This window comes from Leptodactylus fuscus, chromosome 5 (genome assembly GCF_031893055.1).
Source record: "Leptodactylus fuscus isolate aLepFus1 chromosome 5, aLepFus1.hap2, whole genome shotgun sequence".
Classification (NCBI taxonomy): domain Eukaryota; kingdom Metazoa; phylum Chordata; class Amphibia; order Anura; family Leptodactylidae; genus Leptodactylus; species Leptodactylus fuscus.
In genome coordinates this window covers 116140139-116156098 of record NC_134269.1, presented here as the reverse complement: position 1 = coordinate 116156098, position 15960 = coordinate 116140139, and the positions used below count along the sequence as shown (strand labels likewise).

General features: G+C 39.5%; 2 protein-coding genes across 2 annotated transcripts in view; one reads left to right on the top strand and one right to left on the bottom strand.

Moving 5' to 3' along the window:
* The first annotated feature begins 212 nt into the window (after window positions 1-212).
* CCDC146 (coiled-coil domain containing 146) overlaps window positions 213-15960 on the top strand; it is a 60466-nt gene continuing 44718 nt past the window's right edge. The window contains exons 1-2 of the mRNA XM_075274056.1: window positions 213-278; window positions 767-943. Of these exons, the coding sequence (XP_075130157.1) occupies window positions 776-943 (168 nt within the window). The 5' untranslated portion in view covers window positions 213-278; window positions 767-775. The remainder of the gene's footprint in view (window positions 279-766; window positions 944-15960) is intronic.
* On the bottom strand, window positions 8607-14753 carry FGL2 (fibrinogen like 2). The gene is made up of 2 exons (XM_075274055.1): window positions 14150-14753; window positions 8607-10161 (listed from the first exon to the last, which is right to left on the bottom strand). Exons 1-2 carry the CDS (start codon window positions 14715-14717, stop codon window positions 9455-9457), a joined length of 1275 nt encoding a protein of 424 aa, XP_075130156.1. The 5' UTR covers window positions 14718-14753; the 3' UTR covers window positions 8607-9454.

The following is a 15960-nucleotide window of genomic DNA, read 5'->3' as shown; positions in this document are numbered from 1 at the left end:
TCTCTAGGTCTCAGCACGGTCACGTGCGCAGCTTCCATCTACGAGCACATGACCAGCAGTGTGAGGCCCCGCCCTCCGCACAGATTATTGGTCGGCCCCTGTACTTGGCGCCTGAGGGCGGGGAGGTGGAGATGTCTCCCTGTTACCATGGAGTTAGACGCTCGCTTTTCTGTGCAACATGATAATGTCGCTGCTTCAGCAGCTGTGACCAAAGCTGAGAGGTCTGTGAGGAGAACTGAGCCGCCGGTACTTCACTTTCACACCAGTGCCTGGAACAGGTGAGAGGTAAAGCAAAGCCGCTCACTACAAGAATGAGTAGTCTCTATGTGCTGAGATTTATCATGTTCTTCTGTATAGATACTATGAGCAGCCACTGACATACGTATATGACATATGTATGGCCACATTATAGTCTATCTCTGAACGAGGAAGATAAGCGGCTGCAGAGTACACATGAAGCTGCTTATCTCAGCTATAAGCTGGAGGGCACTGCTGGCCCCTGGGCTGTAGCCATTGGCTGAGGTCCCAGTGCCTGGACTTGGTGCTCTCATCTCATAAATCCTGCTTATGAATACATAGGGAGGGTCTGGCTCAGTCTTCTTGCAGACATAGTAATAATCTCTGCAGTATGTTATATGTTACCACTAGCCACATAAGTTATTGCTCTGATTGTACTATACACCCCGTGTACACATAGTGATCATATTCTTCTAAAGTCAGGTATTGTGGTGTATAAAATAAGGCTGTATTCATTCCATCCATGCAGAGCCTGACAATGAGCCACTTTGGAGAAGAAAGGTCTGAAATCAGCGAGTCTTCATCAGAAGAGGAGGAGGAGGATAATGGTCAGGAGAAGCCATTGAGTGCCTTAGCTCCTTTTAATGCTACAGAGGAAAGCCGTAAGGATGTGAATGCAAGTCCTGCCTATCAGTGTTTGGATGAGGTAAAGAACATACATAACCTACAATGCAGTCAATAACAACAGTCACAGACTGATTGAAGGGATATTCCAGGATAAGAATATTGATGGCCTATTCTTGGGATATGAATGGAGTAGGCAGGTAGGCGGACTGTGGTTGAACATTGTCATGACCACAGAGCTCACATGAGCAGCACTACCCCATCAACCAGCTGACTAACAGATGTGGCTGTCTGACTCCTGCCAGTATTATACTAAGTATCTATAATAAGCATATTCTATTGATTTGAATAATTTGGAAATCTGCTGAAGCCTAAGCCTGACATTGTGAAAACACAGCATTTTTGTTGCAGATTTTGCAGTGTTTGTTTGTTTGTTTTTTGTCAAAATCTGCAACAAAAAACAGTGTTTCCGCAGTTTAGGACCTTAGCGGTTGTTGAGTGTTTTTTTTTTTTTTTTTTTTTTTTTTAATGAGCACCAATCATCAGGATAGGTTATCAATAAATGATCAGTTGTAGGTCCGACACTTGGGACCCCTGCATATCAGCTGTTTGTGCTCCATAATCTCTTCACTGTTTACTTTGCACTCTGTCTATTTCATAGCAGTCGTGCAAAGTAATTACAGACTCGTCCCTTTTATTTCTATGGGATCATCATCACATGGCCACAACAAAACAAATGTCATGCGATGTAAAGATGTGTAGGAGTTGCATATTCATGGCCCTCTAAAGAGTTGATCAGTGGCATGTTTTGGATCTTTAATTGATGACCGTTCCTGAGAATAATTTATTTGCTTTTCTGGGTCATGACTGCAGAAATTTTCCATTGCATGACCTGTCATTGTTGTTGCTGAGGTGTACATTAATATATAGGTAAACATTTTGCATGCAGACTGCTAGACCATACGAACTGTTATTCATGCAATGTAATCATTTTTTTTTTCTTTTTGTAATATTCCAGGAAACATTGTAGTAATTTAGTCACTTTCAAGCGTGCAAATAAAACATTATAGTGTCATTATATTGTTCCCAAATTATATTTTTTAGATTTCCTACACTATAGACATTATGAAGCACATTCATTTTAAAGGGAATCTGTCAGCACTAAATTAAGATATAAACAAGTCATAGTTCCTTGTAGGGCTGTCAGCACAGTGCACAATGATGAATTTCTCATTAGGGACCGCTGCTCCATTTTTGTAAAAGTTGTCTTTATCCCTATGCTAATAAGCAGAAAGGAGCTTTAAGGGCGTTGCTTTCCATCAATGGGCTTTACTATCTGCTGCTGCTAACTGCCGTTCCGCTTCACCCTGTGCACATCTGAGGATTACACTACCTCCAACTGAAGCCAGCTTTCTTCACTTCCTGCTCCAGTATGCCATCAACAGACATACACTGTGCAGTTAGTGGGTGAAGCTGAGCAGCAGTTGGTAGTGAAGCCCATTAATGGAAAGCATCGACCCTAAAGCCCATTTCTGAGAGAGGGGAGAAAGCTGCCAGAACAAAAGTATTAACTTGACAATCCTAAACATCCATAACATCTGCTGTTGAGACCCCTATACACATTATGGGGGTCTCAACAGACAATATTGGGCATTCAATTAAGGCATCCTTTTTATATTTCTCAATAACTACCGTATATTCAACTGTGTGAAAAAACAAATTTGAAGTTGATTTGCAAAAAATACAACAGGTATAGTATGAGTGTTGGGTGTATCAAGAACATTGCAATGCTGTATCTTCTCTGAATTTTAGGCATTTTTTGTTCATTCAAAACTCTATTCAAGATCTATAAAAGCTATTACAATACAAAAGTATCTGCTGAATTTTCTGGAAACTCACTATACCATGTTATTGACACTGGAACACAATATAATCTCAGTATAGTGTACTATTACAGTTTACGACAGAAAAGTAGTTATCAGGATGAAACAGGTTCTTTTGTGTTGTTTATTTTTATATCCACTCGATGGCAGTATCAAGTCAAGTTATTATAATATGGCATTGGCATATCCTTACCAAATTTACGTTTTTTTAAAAAATATGTCCATAACTTTACCTCACTAGACCATGCGTCGCATATGGGAAATAACTTCAAGGATGTAATTTAAAGCCATGAATCCGAAACCTCCACAAAACAGAGTTCTTATATTATAAAATATTCTTTTCCTATCGTCTAGCTCTGTTCACACAGCTTTTATTTTCAAAGGTACCTAGTGGATCATATTGACGTATAATGGGTCAGTTTTCTTTTTATTGGGAAGTATCGCACAAATTATAATAATAAAGCCTAACTAAATCTGACTATTTAAAATTCAGATTTGACTGCAAAGAACCTCAGTTTTGCAATTTTCCCATCAAGTCTACATTGAGATGACTGAGGTGCAAAATGGACGTGAAAAACGTCCATTTTTCATGCCCGTTTTCACTGGTACTCTTCATTTGAGTGTATGGAGGGATCTGTGACCTATATTTTGACAGGCTGTCACAACGGATAGTCAAAATGATGGTGATATGAATAGCTCCCATTCACTAATATCGAATTTAACCCCTTCCTTCTAGAGACTTTTTTCAATTTTCGCTTTTGACTCCCCTTCTTCCAAACCCTATAACACAGAGCCATATTAGGGCTTTATGTTTGTGTGACAAATTGTTTTTCACAATGGTACAATTTATTATTATGTGAAATGTACTAGGAAGCTGGAAAAAAAATACAGAATGGGGTGGAATTAGAGAAAAACTGCTTTTGTGTGACTTTCCTATGGGCTTCGTTTTTATGGTGTTCATGGTGCAGCCAAAATAACATCACCTGTATTCTATGTTTCAATTTTCAAAATGTGAAATGATCTGCTTTTTATAGAAACAGTCATACAACCCAAATACTTTAATAAATATTATCTACCATATCTCTATTTTACATTGACATCATCTTCTATTAGTCCTTTAATTTATTTTGGATGTTAGAAGGCTTACAAGTGTAACAGCGATTTTCCAGATTTACAAGAAAATACACCCCTCACAGAATAACCTACGGCTGTTTCACAGATTTTATTAAAATTGGGATAAAAATTTACTAAAATGTCAATTTATCCCCAAAGTTTTTATTTTAACAAGTGGTTAAGGGTGAAAAATCATCCCTCAGTTTGTTAAACAATTGCTCCTGAACACGGCAATACCCCGTATGTGGCCATAATCTGCTGTATTGGTATCTGGTGGGGCACGGAATGGAAAGAGTGCTGTTTGGCATTTGGAGGGCAAATATTCTTGGAATAGTTTTCTGGTATTATGTCGCATTTGCAGATCTCCTAGTTTACCAATACAATGGGACTCGTCCAAGTGACCCCATTTTGGAAACTACACCCTTCACAGAACTTGGGGTATGGTGAGCATTTTAACCTCACAGCTGTTTCACAGTCACCCACAAGTGGCAGCATTTCTGCCCAATCTGCATCTGCCTCTAACTGCATGTTATAACAGAGATCTTAAATCATGTTGTGGATCCCTAAATCAGGGTCCAATTCATTTTGACTTACATGCATCTCAGTTTACCTGTGATCAAGCCAAAGTGACATTCACTGTCTCCCTGTTATCTGCTCAGGTGCTTTCATGGGCTAATCTGCTATAAAAATGTGGAGGAATAGATATGTCAGACTTGCAGCTATTCCTCTCGACCTTTCACACTGTTTTTGAAGAACTTTCCTCTGATTCCTCGTGTTTCCTCTGCAGCTTCAGCTCTTCTTCATCTGTGTCAAGATACCTTGATTGTGGGACAATATGTGCTGTATGCTAGTGGCAGAGTTTGCTTTGATCAATGAAGCACTGCACTGGTGGCAACTATTTGGGAAAGTCTTTCCAGTCGTTTTAAAAAATTAATTGACTACCACACCCATGGGGGTGGATACACTGTACAATGTTTTCTGGTAGTGCCCACAGATTGGTCCCTTCTGGATGGAGGTCAAACACCTCACTGATGCCCTCTTTGTACAAGGTGTGCCCTTAGATCCCCTCATTTATTTGCTTAATCTCCCTCCTAGAAACTTTGGTAAAATGACCCCCAAACTATTCTTTTTCCTCTGTACTGCCACCAAAACGTTAATTGCTTAATTATTTCCATTGGAGGAAGTCTTCTCCCCCATCTGGTCCAGAGCTTGTTGGTCATATGAAGGATGTTTGTACTATGGAATTTCTGATTGCCTCCCTTAATCATAAAGTAGAGGCCTTCATGGGACGCATACTGTACAGTACTCTACAAGGTCTTTGACTCTCTCCCCTTCCTCTCTACTCCCCCTCTCCTTTGTCATCTCTTTCCCTCTCACTCTTTTTAGTTTAGTTGATTGAAATTCTTCTTTATGTGTTTTCCTTTGACTTTATGTATACCGTTTGCTGAGTCAGCCACATGTTGTGGTGGACACCCTTGTCCATTCGTTTTACTTTTGCCTTAACGTTTTATCATCAATGATTGTTTATTTTGTTTAAAAAAAAATAAAATAATAATAATAATAATAATAATAATAATAATTAATAATAAAAGCTACAATTTTTTTTTTAAAAAGTCGGTTGGTAAAGACCTACCATTGTCCCTGGATGCCATAATTACCTTGGCTACTCACATAGACCTACATTTCAGAGAGCGTTCTAAAGAAGTTGCACAGGAAAGGAGGGTTCCAAGATCTGCTCTTTCCTTCCAGAGGCCTCTTCAGACCCTCACTGCGCCTTCAGCAGACTGACCAATGCAGTTGGAGTTAGTCAAACTCTCTGATTAGGAGCATCATCGCAGACCTACAAACAGTTTGTTCCTCTATTGTGACAGCGACACTAACTTTCTTTGAAAGTTCCATCTGAACCTGGAAAACTCCAGTACCTGTGGATGGTTGAAGAGACCAGTAACCCTCATTTCCAGTAACCCTAGTTGCCTGTTTCTGCCTAAGTGGATTCTGTTTCTGCGGCCAAATTTATTCATCAGAATTTTATTTCACAATTACAGCTACAGTACCCACCATCAGCCTGGAAAAATCTTTGCATGGTAACATCAGTTAATGGACAACCTGGGCCAGTTCAGTTCATCACAGAACCTTTCATCTTGTGAGTGGGGTACTACACTCAGAATGAAATTCCTTTTACATCTTTCCTGCCTCAGTCGATCGCTCATTCTGAGCTTTCCTTGGTTATGTCTACATGCTCCAGTGATTGATTGGAATAAAGGATAAATTCTCTGCTAGGGTCTTCATTGCAGTACCAGTTTATTGACAGAAGTTTGCCCATTTTCTCTGCCGATGCCTTTTGATCTGCCTTGTCTTCTACCACAGTACAAATCTTATGTAGTCATATTCAGTATAAAGAAGGCCAAGACCTTACCACCCCCTTTACGAGTGTCAAATCTATTTGATTTCTGGAACTTCTCCTCCTTGTTGGCAGAAGTATCTGCTTATCTTGCCTCAAAGTGAAGCTATGTCTCAATCTATAAAGGAGAAACTGAAGAGGTAGCTTATCTGGAGGTCTGCTTTCCTGGCTGCTGCTGTATTCTTCTTCTTTTCAGAAACAAGACAGTACCCATGTCTCAACTGTCATGGACAATAAAATCACAGTCAAACCCAAATATCCATTTCCTCTGAACTCTGTGAAGACCCTAGCTCCACAGATCCAGTCAAAAAGTTTGGCCTGCAAGCAGTGGTGGATCCAGGCTTTGCGGGGCCCTGGGCAATTGAGTTTGGTGGGGCCTTACTTACTGGGGGGTATGGAATACTCCCCAATGGAACAGGGGGTGTGGGGATTCTACCCCAGGATTTTTTGAAAAAATTAGCCCTAAAAATGCATTTTTGAGGCATTTTTTTTAACTACTTAGCTGTGTTTGACCAACTTATAAAACTGACCTTATTTGTGTACTATTAGCTGCATTGGGAGCGCGCACACAAGGCCAGCGGCATAGAAGCGACGTCATCTCGCTGCTGGCTTTGCATATGAAACTCCGCCCACCAATTGACGCAAGCAAACCAGGAAGAAAGAAGAGTTTGCAGCAGTGAAGACTGGTGAGTAAGGGACATGATTTGGGGTATAACAGTCCGTGGCGTCTCATCTTCCTCTTAGTTGGTGGCCGCTATATGGGGAGGTGGGGTGGGTGGTTTGAAGTATAACAGTCCATGGGGTCTCATCTTCCTCTTGTTTGGTGACAGCTGGACATATATTGGGCAGCGATCTCCACAGTGGCCACAGGTTAAGTGGAGATAATTCCACTCAGAGAACTAAATGATCCTGAGTCTTTTTCTTTTAGTTGCTATGACTCCTACTATCTTTTTCCATCTTCTGTTCTAAACTTGTATGTGTTCTTTTCTTGTAATATATTACTGTATTATTCATGCTGCTGTAACACACTGAATTTCCCCATGGTGGGACTATTAAAGGATTATTTTATCTTATAAAGGCTTTCCCAATCTTCTTTGATCATAGTCTAAACACGATTGAAAAAGGATCAAGAATCCCCCCGCCCACATATGTTTATTATCTGGCAGCAAAGGTGTACCTAACCAGGGTAAGGACGTTCTTCAGCATTAGGTCCCTGACTCTGGGGGGGCCATCTCAGGCTGCACACAAGTGTCTGCATGACATCAATGCAGTTGAAATGCGTAGTAGAGGAGGAAGCCTTTGGCCACTGGATTAAATTGTAACTAAACTTTTAAACAACTTTTGATTTTCTGACAGTATTTGTGTCATTAATACACTAATATACTTTATTAACCAATTTTTGGATTCTTTCTGTTAAATATAGCATTTCTTTATTCTTTCCCTTGCTTCTATATTGAGATCTGTACTTTGCTTCTCATCGTGAACAGTGTTAGGGTTCATATGTAATGCATGGAAAATAAGGGCAGGGGGTCACTTCAAATGGTTATATCTAGGACACTATAAAATGTATAACTTGCTGGTTCCATATGAAAGAGAAGATTCTTTTCTTTCACATGGCACTAACTCTAACACTAAACACAATCAGAATTGGAATATTTATATGCAGCTGCAGCCACTCCCAATCCTGACCGTAGTTTTTGTTGCACTGTTTTCACCACAGTTCGAGCTCCTGCTGGCTGGTTGATGTCTGATATGATACTTATGCTCTCTACGGTCAAATAGTACTGTCCAATCAGAGGAAAACTGTGTCACAGGTCAGAATCATGCCTCCATTTCTTCTCTGGTTCATCACTGCCCAGTTATCAGATTAGAGTCTAATTAGCATATTAGACACTTAAATTAAGAGCACTGATTGCTTGGGAGTAGTGGTGGGGCTAGAGCAACAAATTGAACTGTGAAACTCCTGAACCAGTGGAGCAGCACCTATTAATTGGATGCAAAGAGCTGGAGCTGCTGAAGGAGGTGAATGGTCCTCTAACAGATTTCTTTGAGGAGCAGAATGTGACTGCTATGCAAACTGTGTAAGTTTAACTATTTATAGTTGTATTTTATGAGGATTACATATTTTATCAAAAAACAATGCTTACATTTCATATGGTTATTTTGATATTTTACTAGTTTATCTTTTAGTCCGAAAATGGTAAAGTACCAAGTGAAGTGCATAGCAGGCATTCCAGCATGGGAAGTGAAAACCTCTGACTGCTTCATAACCTCTAATTGTAGGAAGGAAAACTAGAACATGTGCAGTTTCACTATTAATTTCTAAAGAAAGACATAGTAGGGTTTGTTTCACATTTATTGTGTGCTGATAGAACAATCTTTTGCATTATTTACAATACACATACAGTGTAATAAAATATATTACCTTTATAAACATCTAAAAACAAGCAATACATACATAAAGAATATAGGCACCTATAGCTAATAAATGTATCTCTCATCCTGTATTACAGACTCAGTCTCTCCACTCCTACATTGCAAACTCAGTTATAAAAGTATTGGTTGACACGTTAGATTTATATCAGTAACTAATAGATGTTAACTGAATTATTAATAGGAGAGCCACAGCAAGGTTTACATCAAGTTTTCTTTTTATCATGGCTGTTACATCTGGCACATGCCTTGTGATGGTGTGGACACATGAGGCTAGGTTCTCTCTTGCGCTAGGCTCTCCGTCGTTCAGGTCTGTTGGGAGACTCAAACGACATAGAGCCCTTCCGCTAAAACAGTGGTTACCTGTGGACACCCACAGACCCCATAGACTATAATATGTGTGTCGGATTTACGCTGTTTTTATACTGAGATTTGCAGAGAGAAAAGTCCTCCATATAGGTCTTTTCTCTTTGCTGATTTTCGGTGGATTCTGCAGTGGAGTCTCCTATGGAGACTGACACAGATGTGAACCTAGCCTTATTTGACCAACTAACATCAGGAAGCTATGCATTATATTAAGCTTACTTACATTTGGAGATGTAATAAATAGCACAGCATACTGTACGTGTACTAAAACAACTGTGTTACTTGGTTTATTTCATAGTACGTTCTTCCTTTTGATAAATAACCTCTTTATTTTTCTGGGTATTTCAAAATAATTCATAGAAACACAATCACATTTATTACATATTGTTCAGTGTATTTATGATGAAAAATCTTTTGGTCTGATCATCATCCTAACAGCCTTAAAGGTTTGTCTGAAACTGTTTAAGTGCTGTTCATTAACACCTTCCCACGTGCCCCAAAAAATGCCATTACGGACACCCTTGTATTCTTTCTCATAGTATTTCCCATTAAGGTTTGCAGACATACATGCATCAAACCACCACCCAGAGCTATAGTATGCTCCACAGTTTCCAGATGGATATCTGTCATTGTCTTTGTCCGGCGTAGTAAAAAATTTTTGGTCATGGTTGTACTGTTTGCTGAAATGGAGTGCATCGCCAGCTGTTCCACTATAGCCAGTGACAGTCAGCTTGTACTTCAGATATTCATTGGCCACATAGAACTGGTCATAGTTGGCATATGCCTTGACACCCTTAAAATCCTCAAGTTCAATTCTAAGTATCATGCTACTGCTTTTGGACAAAAGATGGATCCTATCATTTCCTAACCAAAACTCTCCACTAAGGTTTCCAAAACCATTCTTGTATTCAATCCACGTTCTGTTAAAATTTATGCTGCCATCTGTACGCCTCTGCACCACTGTCCAGCCTCCACCCATAGATTCCATATCGCAGAAGACTTCAAATGTCTTGTTCTTTGGATCTGGCATAACTTGGTATATGCCATTTAGTCTTTTGCCAAACTTGTAGTATTCTGAGCAGTCTTTGAAAAGAAGTTGTATGCCTAGAAATGATAAAGGTAAAAAAAAACAAGTGAAACAGACATGTCAGTAAAAATAAGAGGAGCTAATGCCCACGGTCAGAGTCCACTCTGATCACGGGCATTACTACCTGTAAACCCCCTAAACTGCCCCAGGGCTGGTGGATAGCTTGATTGTTGCAGGCCAGCTCCTGCATGTCGAGATCGCAGGAGTCAACCTGTTTTTTTTGACAGCTGGGAGCCTACAGAAGGCTCCCAGGCCTGTCATATTAATATTACTATTGCTGCTGGTCTATGACCAGCCTCAATAGTAATGTATAGAATCTCCCATAGACTGCAATGCAGGTTCAAGTTTTAAATTTTAAATAGTTAAAAAAAAGGTTTTAAAAAAATCTAAAAAAAAAAAAAAAAGTTTTAAATCACTCCTTTTCCCTAGAATACATAAAAAGTAGAAAACTACTGTGAAACATATACATACACATTAGATATCCCTGTGTCCGAAAATGCTCGGTCTGCCAACTTTTAAAATATTTTACCCTTAGGTTGAAAGTCATAGAGGGAAAAAGAATCAAAAGTGTTGAAATGCCGTGTTTTTCACCCTTACACCTCTGATTTTAATAAAAAGTGATCAAAGCAATAGACATTCACCAAAATGTATAGCTAAAAAGTACATCTGGGCTCGCAAAAAAAGATGCCCTATGCATCACCGTACCTGTAAATGTGGCCCTGCAGCTGTTGCAAAACTACAACTCCCGCATATTAAATATTTTACCATATTTTTCCCTATTTTCCTTCTCTAAAACCTAGATGCATCTTATGTTCTCGTGTGTCTTATAGTTCAAAAGATACAGGTATATGCCAAAATACACTAATGTTTGCATTTGTTTATATTGGGAAGCTTATGGCTCTTCTTTTAGTTGTTTTCTCATGTTTAATATTTTCATTGTTTTCTAGACAAAACAGAGAAAGCTAGGAGAGAAGATCTCTTAGCATAAGAATTGGCTTACTACAAAGGAAGGGTGGACAATGTAACAGCACATTGGTTTCCTCTTTTATTTATTAATTCACCGGACATGTAACGTGCCAGATGTTCTGGGAGATAAAGTGTTATAGACGTAGCACTGTCCTCAACCCTCGCTGATTAAATGGCTTAAGGAAGTGACAAAGCTGAACTGAACTGAACCTTATGTCCCATACACATCATAAACAGCAATATTTCATCCTGATCTCATTTAGGAAACACTCCAATAACATGGGAAGTGTGGAGTCCATTTACTGTGTGGAAATATGCACTAGTGAGATGACCTTGCCAACCTAGTCTTTACTAGGAATATTTGGGAAGGAGTATGTTTCAAATGCTATAAATGTTCCTGTGTTACCGAAGCTATATTACACAAATGTTTCACAAATATCACTTCCTCTGCATGTAAAAGTTGACCTAGCAGTTACACTCTAAAGACAAAGCCAATAAAAAAAGGATATAGCTCAACTGGTACCGTGTTTCCCCCGAAAATAAGACAGTGTCTTATATTAAATTCTGGTCCTAAAGATATGGCATGTCTTATTTTCAGGGGATGTCTTATGTGCTTGTTGTATGTTTCTTTTGTATGAAGAAAAAGGAGCGGCTGGAGCAGGGGACAACGTCCCCTTAGTGGAGTGCCGGCATGACTGCATGTTGTAGGTAGTGCAGGAGGTTAGGGGAGGGGGAAGGTATGCTACTTGCCTTCCCCATCTTCGTAGCAGTCCTGGTGCTGCTGTTGGTCGCGGTGGTGGGCGGGGCTTAGCTAGGCTTCCAACGGTTGCGCCGGAAAGCATCACTTCGCAGGCATTGCAGCCAGCTGAACGCTGTGTGCGGTGCTCCGTTTGCACAGTAAATCCAGCTACTACCTTTGTTCTGATACCGTACGTTGTATCCACTGTTCCTGCTGCTGTGGGATGATCTGGGAGAGTGGACTTGGTTTCGTGTGCCAAAAAAAAAAAAACGGTGCGGAAAAGACCATGGCAGAAACACATTCGTTTTTTTTTTCCTCAGCTCTTTTCACAGAAAGTCCACAGAGTTTTCCTTTGCAGACTTTCTGACCCTATTATACCTATACAGAAAACACCAGCATTTCCATAGGTATAATTGACATGTACTATTTTGGAATTTGCAGTATTTCTACTGTAGATTTTGTTCTGCAATGTGTGGTTGGAATTAGCTAGAATCCCATCCACTTTGAAGGTACTGTAAAAAGCTGTGTATTTTTGCTGCGGCGTTTCTACTGCAGCCAACGTGCAATGTGTTTTCACAACGTGGGGCCCCAGCCTTAAAGGGGTTACTTGGTCACAAATGGTCATTGCTTGTCCCCAGTAAAGGCCATCAATGTTTGACTGGTTGGGGTCTGATCTCTATTACACCCGCTGATCAGCAGAGTGATGGATCTACAGTCTTGTGGCTGGTAGTGCAGCTCATCCCTTTCATTTTTCGGACCGTCAGGATTCCGAGATCCAACTACTCTTATAGTAATGGCCAAAGAACTCCAGAAAGGAAACCATTTAGATCCATTAAAATAAAAGAAGTAATTTTACTCTAAACTGTTTAGTTTTGTAGCTACTTATCAGTATTGGACATATCAAAAGTATGTCCGATATTAATACGTTCCTTAGAGACACTTGTTTTAGCAACCACAACTGGTTTCTTGCAGTTCTCCATTGTATTCTAGTAATCATTCTTTTCTAATACTAGAATTGTGGTTCAGAGGTACCTGCAGGTTTTCTTACCCAGGTTATGTAACGTTCGCTTTAACAAGCCCCTGGGAAGTAGTTTTGAACTCAGCCAGATGTTCTCACTTACTTATATCGGATGCCAAATCTTTCTTGTACAAAACATTATGTGAAACAAGCAGTAGTGGATGCCAACTCAGACATGCACCTGTTTCTGTGTTCTTTCACCTCTGTTGTTTCAACATTCACTTTTATTACATCATTAAAGTCACCTCTTATTTCCTATTATTTTTCAAGTAAAAGCTTTTTTTTTTTTTAGGAAATCATGTTACAGACTTCTCAGAAGCGACTTCTGTGAACTCTTGTGAAGGCAGAACCCAGCAGAGCCCTTGGAACAGAACCTGTTTTCTTAAACTAAAATAGTCCTTATTATTGGCCTTCGTAAATCTGCAGTTTCCCACAGTTTTTCGACCAGTGGCAAGAGTAAATGTTCATCAAAAACAACATTACAACATCATGTATCTGACATGTGCTTATACTTTATGGGTTGTGGTCTCTTTTTAATATATTAGTATTTATTACAGTTTTTTTTATTTAAACAACTATAGTATCTCAGTGTGTATAAAGATAAAGAATGTATGAATACTTTTGATATTACTTTATGTGGAAACTATGTGGATTTCAGTTCAGCATATTTGCTTACATTTAGTATTTGCCAAGAACATCTGAGTTTGCTAATACAGTCTTCCTCCATTATTTTTATAATTTTTTGTGATGTAACCTTCAGAAAGAGAGTGTATGTTAAGGTATATCACTTTCATCCTATCGTATGGTTAACTCTTTGTATCTGTAATAATGATATATTTCTGTATTGCCCACCTATGGTGTAGGATCTTGTGGAAACCATAGAAACCTAACATAAGGATTCTTCATACTTTGTATGCCAACTCATTTTGTTTAAGGCTCGGTTCACAACTGTACTTCAGATTCCATTAAAATAATGGAAAAATAAACTGAGGCACTATGACAAAAACTTGACAAACCCCATTGTTATCAGTGGAGGGCTGTTACATGCTACTGGTATCAGTCTTGTGATCTGGAACAGTTTTTTTTTATTTTTTTTTTATTTTTTCAGTTCCTATAACAAAACCTAAATAGCGGCGTAGATGTGACATGACCTAAGACATAAGAAAGAAAAATAGCTCAGATATAGTGGGGCATCAAACAAAAAAAAGCTGACACTTAAAGGAAATATTAGCAGTAATATATTAAGCGTCTAGCTCTGAATTGTAAGGAGATGAAGACTTACTTGGTAAAGAGTCCTTCACTTGACAGTTGTTTGAACAGGAGTCCCCATTGCTGAGTGTGAATGACAGATTTGCTATCTTCTTGTCAATGTAATCATTCACATTGTTGTCATTCATCTTCTCTATCTGATCCTGTAGGTTGTTAATCTGAATCCGTGCATTCTTTAGACTTATGGACATTTTCTTCATCTTAGACTGCATATCTTGTATTTGATTCACCTGCTCTCCTCCTTCAGGGAGCTCAGGGCTTTCCTTCTCTGGGTTCTCATCTGCCTGTAGTTTGCAGTCCTGACATGATTTCTTAAGATTGTTTACAGTTTCTTTAAGGCTCTGTACTTCCTTCAGTGTTTTTTCAAGAAGTTGTAACTGCTTAGGTAGTTGAAGTGTCATTGGAGGTAAAGTTATCTGGTAGGGACAGTTCCCATCTTCATCACATTTACCCCCATTCTTCATTTTTATGGGACAGGCATTAATAGGTTTCCCTGTTGCAACATTTTCTTCTTCTTCTTCTGCGCCAGCTAGCCCTGCTGACAATACAGCAAAGGTTATCAGACACAAGAGAGACCTCATAGTTGTGAAGGATGGTGTGAGAGGCTCAGCACAGTGTTTATGTAGAAGCAGCAGGCTGTGCTGCAACAAGGAACATTCTCTCTTCTCAAAAATGGGTGGAACCCTTGCAAAATATTGTCAAATAGATGTGAAGGAGAATTTCCTGACAAACTGATAGAGAAGGACAGCTGAAAATAGATTTCCTTAGAAACTGTTAGCATAAAAGTGAAATGATAAGTAGAAGTAAAGATTTTTACATTTTTTTATTTTATAATAGATAAAGTTGCCTATATACACGAATGATCATACACACCAAAAAAGTTTAGACAAAAGCTGGCAATGTCGTACATAGCAACCGATGTCATTTCAGACTTTATTTTCATCTATTCTCTCTAAAAAAATCTGATTCTTCATAAGTTGCAGTGGACAATAATGCTAATTCATTTCTGGACTTTATTTCGTACGTAAGGTCAATATGTTCAATGTAAACAAAGGGTCAGAGAGTTCTCTTCTATGATCAGTGATATACTGTATAATGTAATGGTCTTATAACTATACATCACTGTAAAATGAAAACATTAATTTACTTTGTGAACTATAAGTTCTCATGTACAAAGCAGAACTGTGTGCAGAGCCAGCACTGAGGAACACAAAGGCTTGCATCTCCAAAAGCTGTAGGCACTCTCTCAGCCTCAGGGGTCTATGAGTTATCGTATCTGACCGCCATTCCATTCACTACTGGGACTGATAGATAGCAGAGTCCAGCTTTACGTAAATCCTATAGAAGTCAATGGACAGTGGTCACCAGTGCATACTACTGCTCAATTCTGAAAGGAATGTCTTTAAAGTATTTCTCAAGATCACTTCAATGGGTGCTGAGCTGCAGTAGCTTAGCGTAAAATGTACAACACGTACAGTGCTGCCAGCTTTTGGCTCAGCATACTATGCAGCGATACTAGCTTACCATGGGGGTGCCAAGTGTCGGACTCTCACCAAACTCCAGCACATAATGGGCCCTATTTACTGCAGTGTCGGGGGCTGCCTGAAGATGGAGAGGAGCTGCCTCCTCCACAGTCCATCTTTTAACAGTAGTAAAGTCAGCAATTGCTGCCTTTACTACTGCACCCAAGCAGGGGCCACCTACTGTCCGGGCCCCTGCTGCCTCCCGACACTTGCATAGTGACAGCGGGCAGCATAAACTACTATCTCCTGCCCGCTGTCCCCAGGCCCTGTGCTGGCATCTATACTAGCAGATTGAAGGACC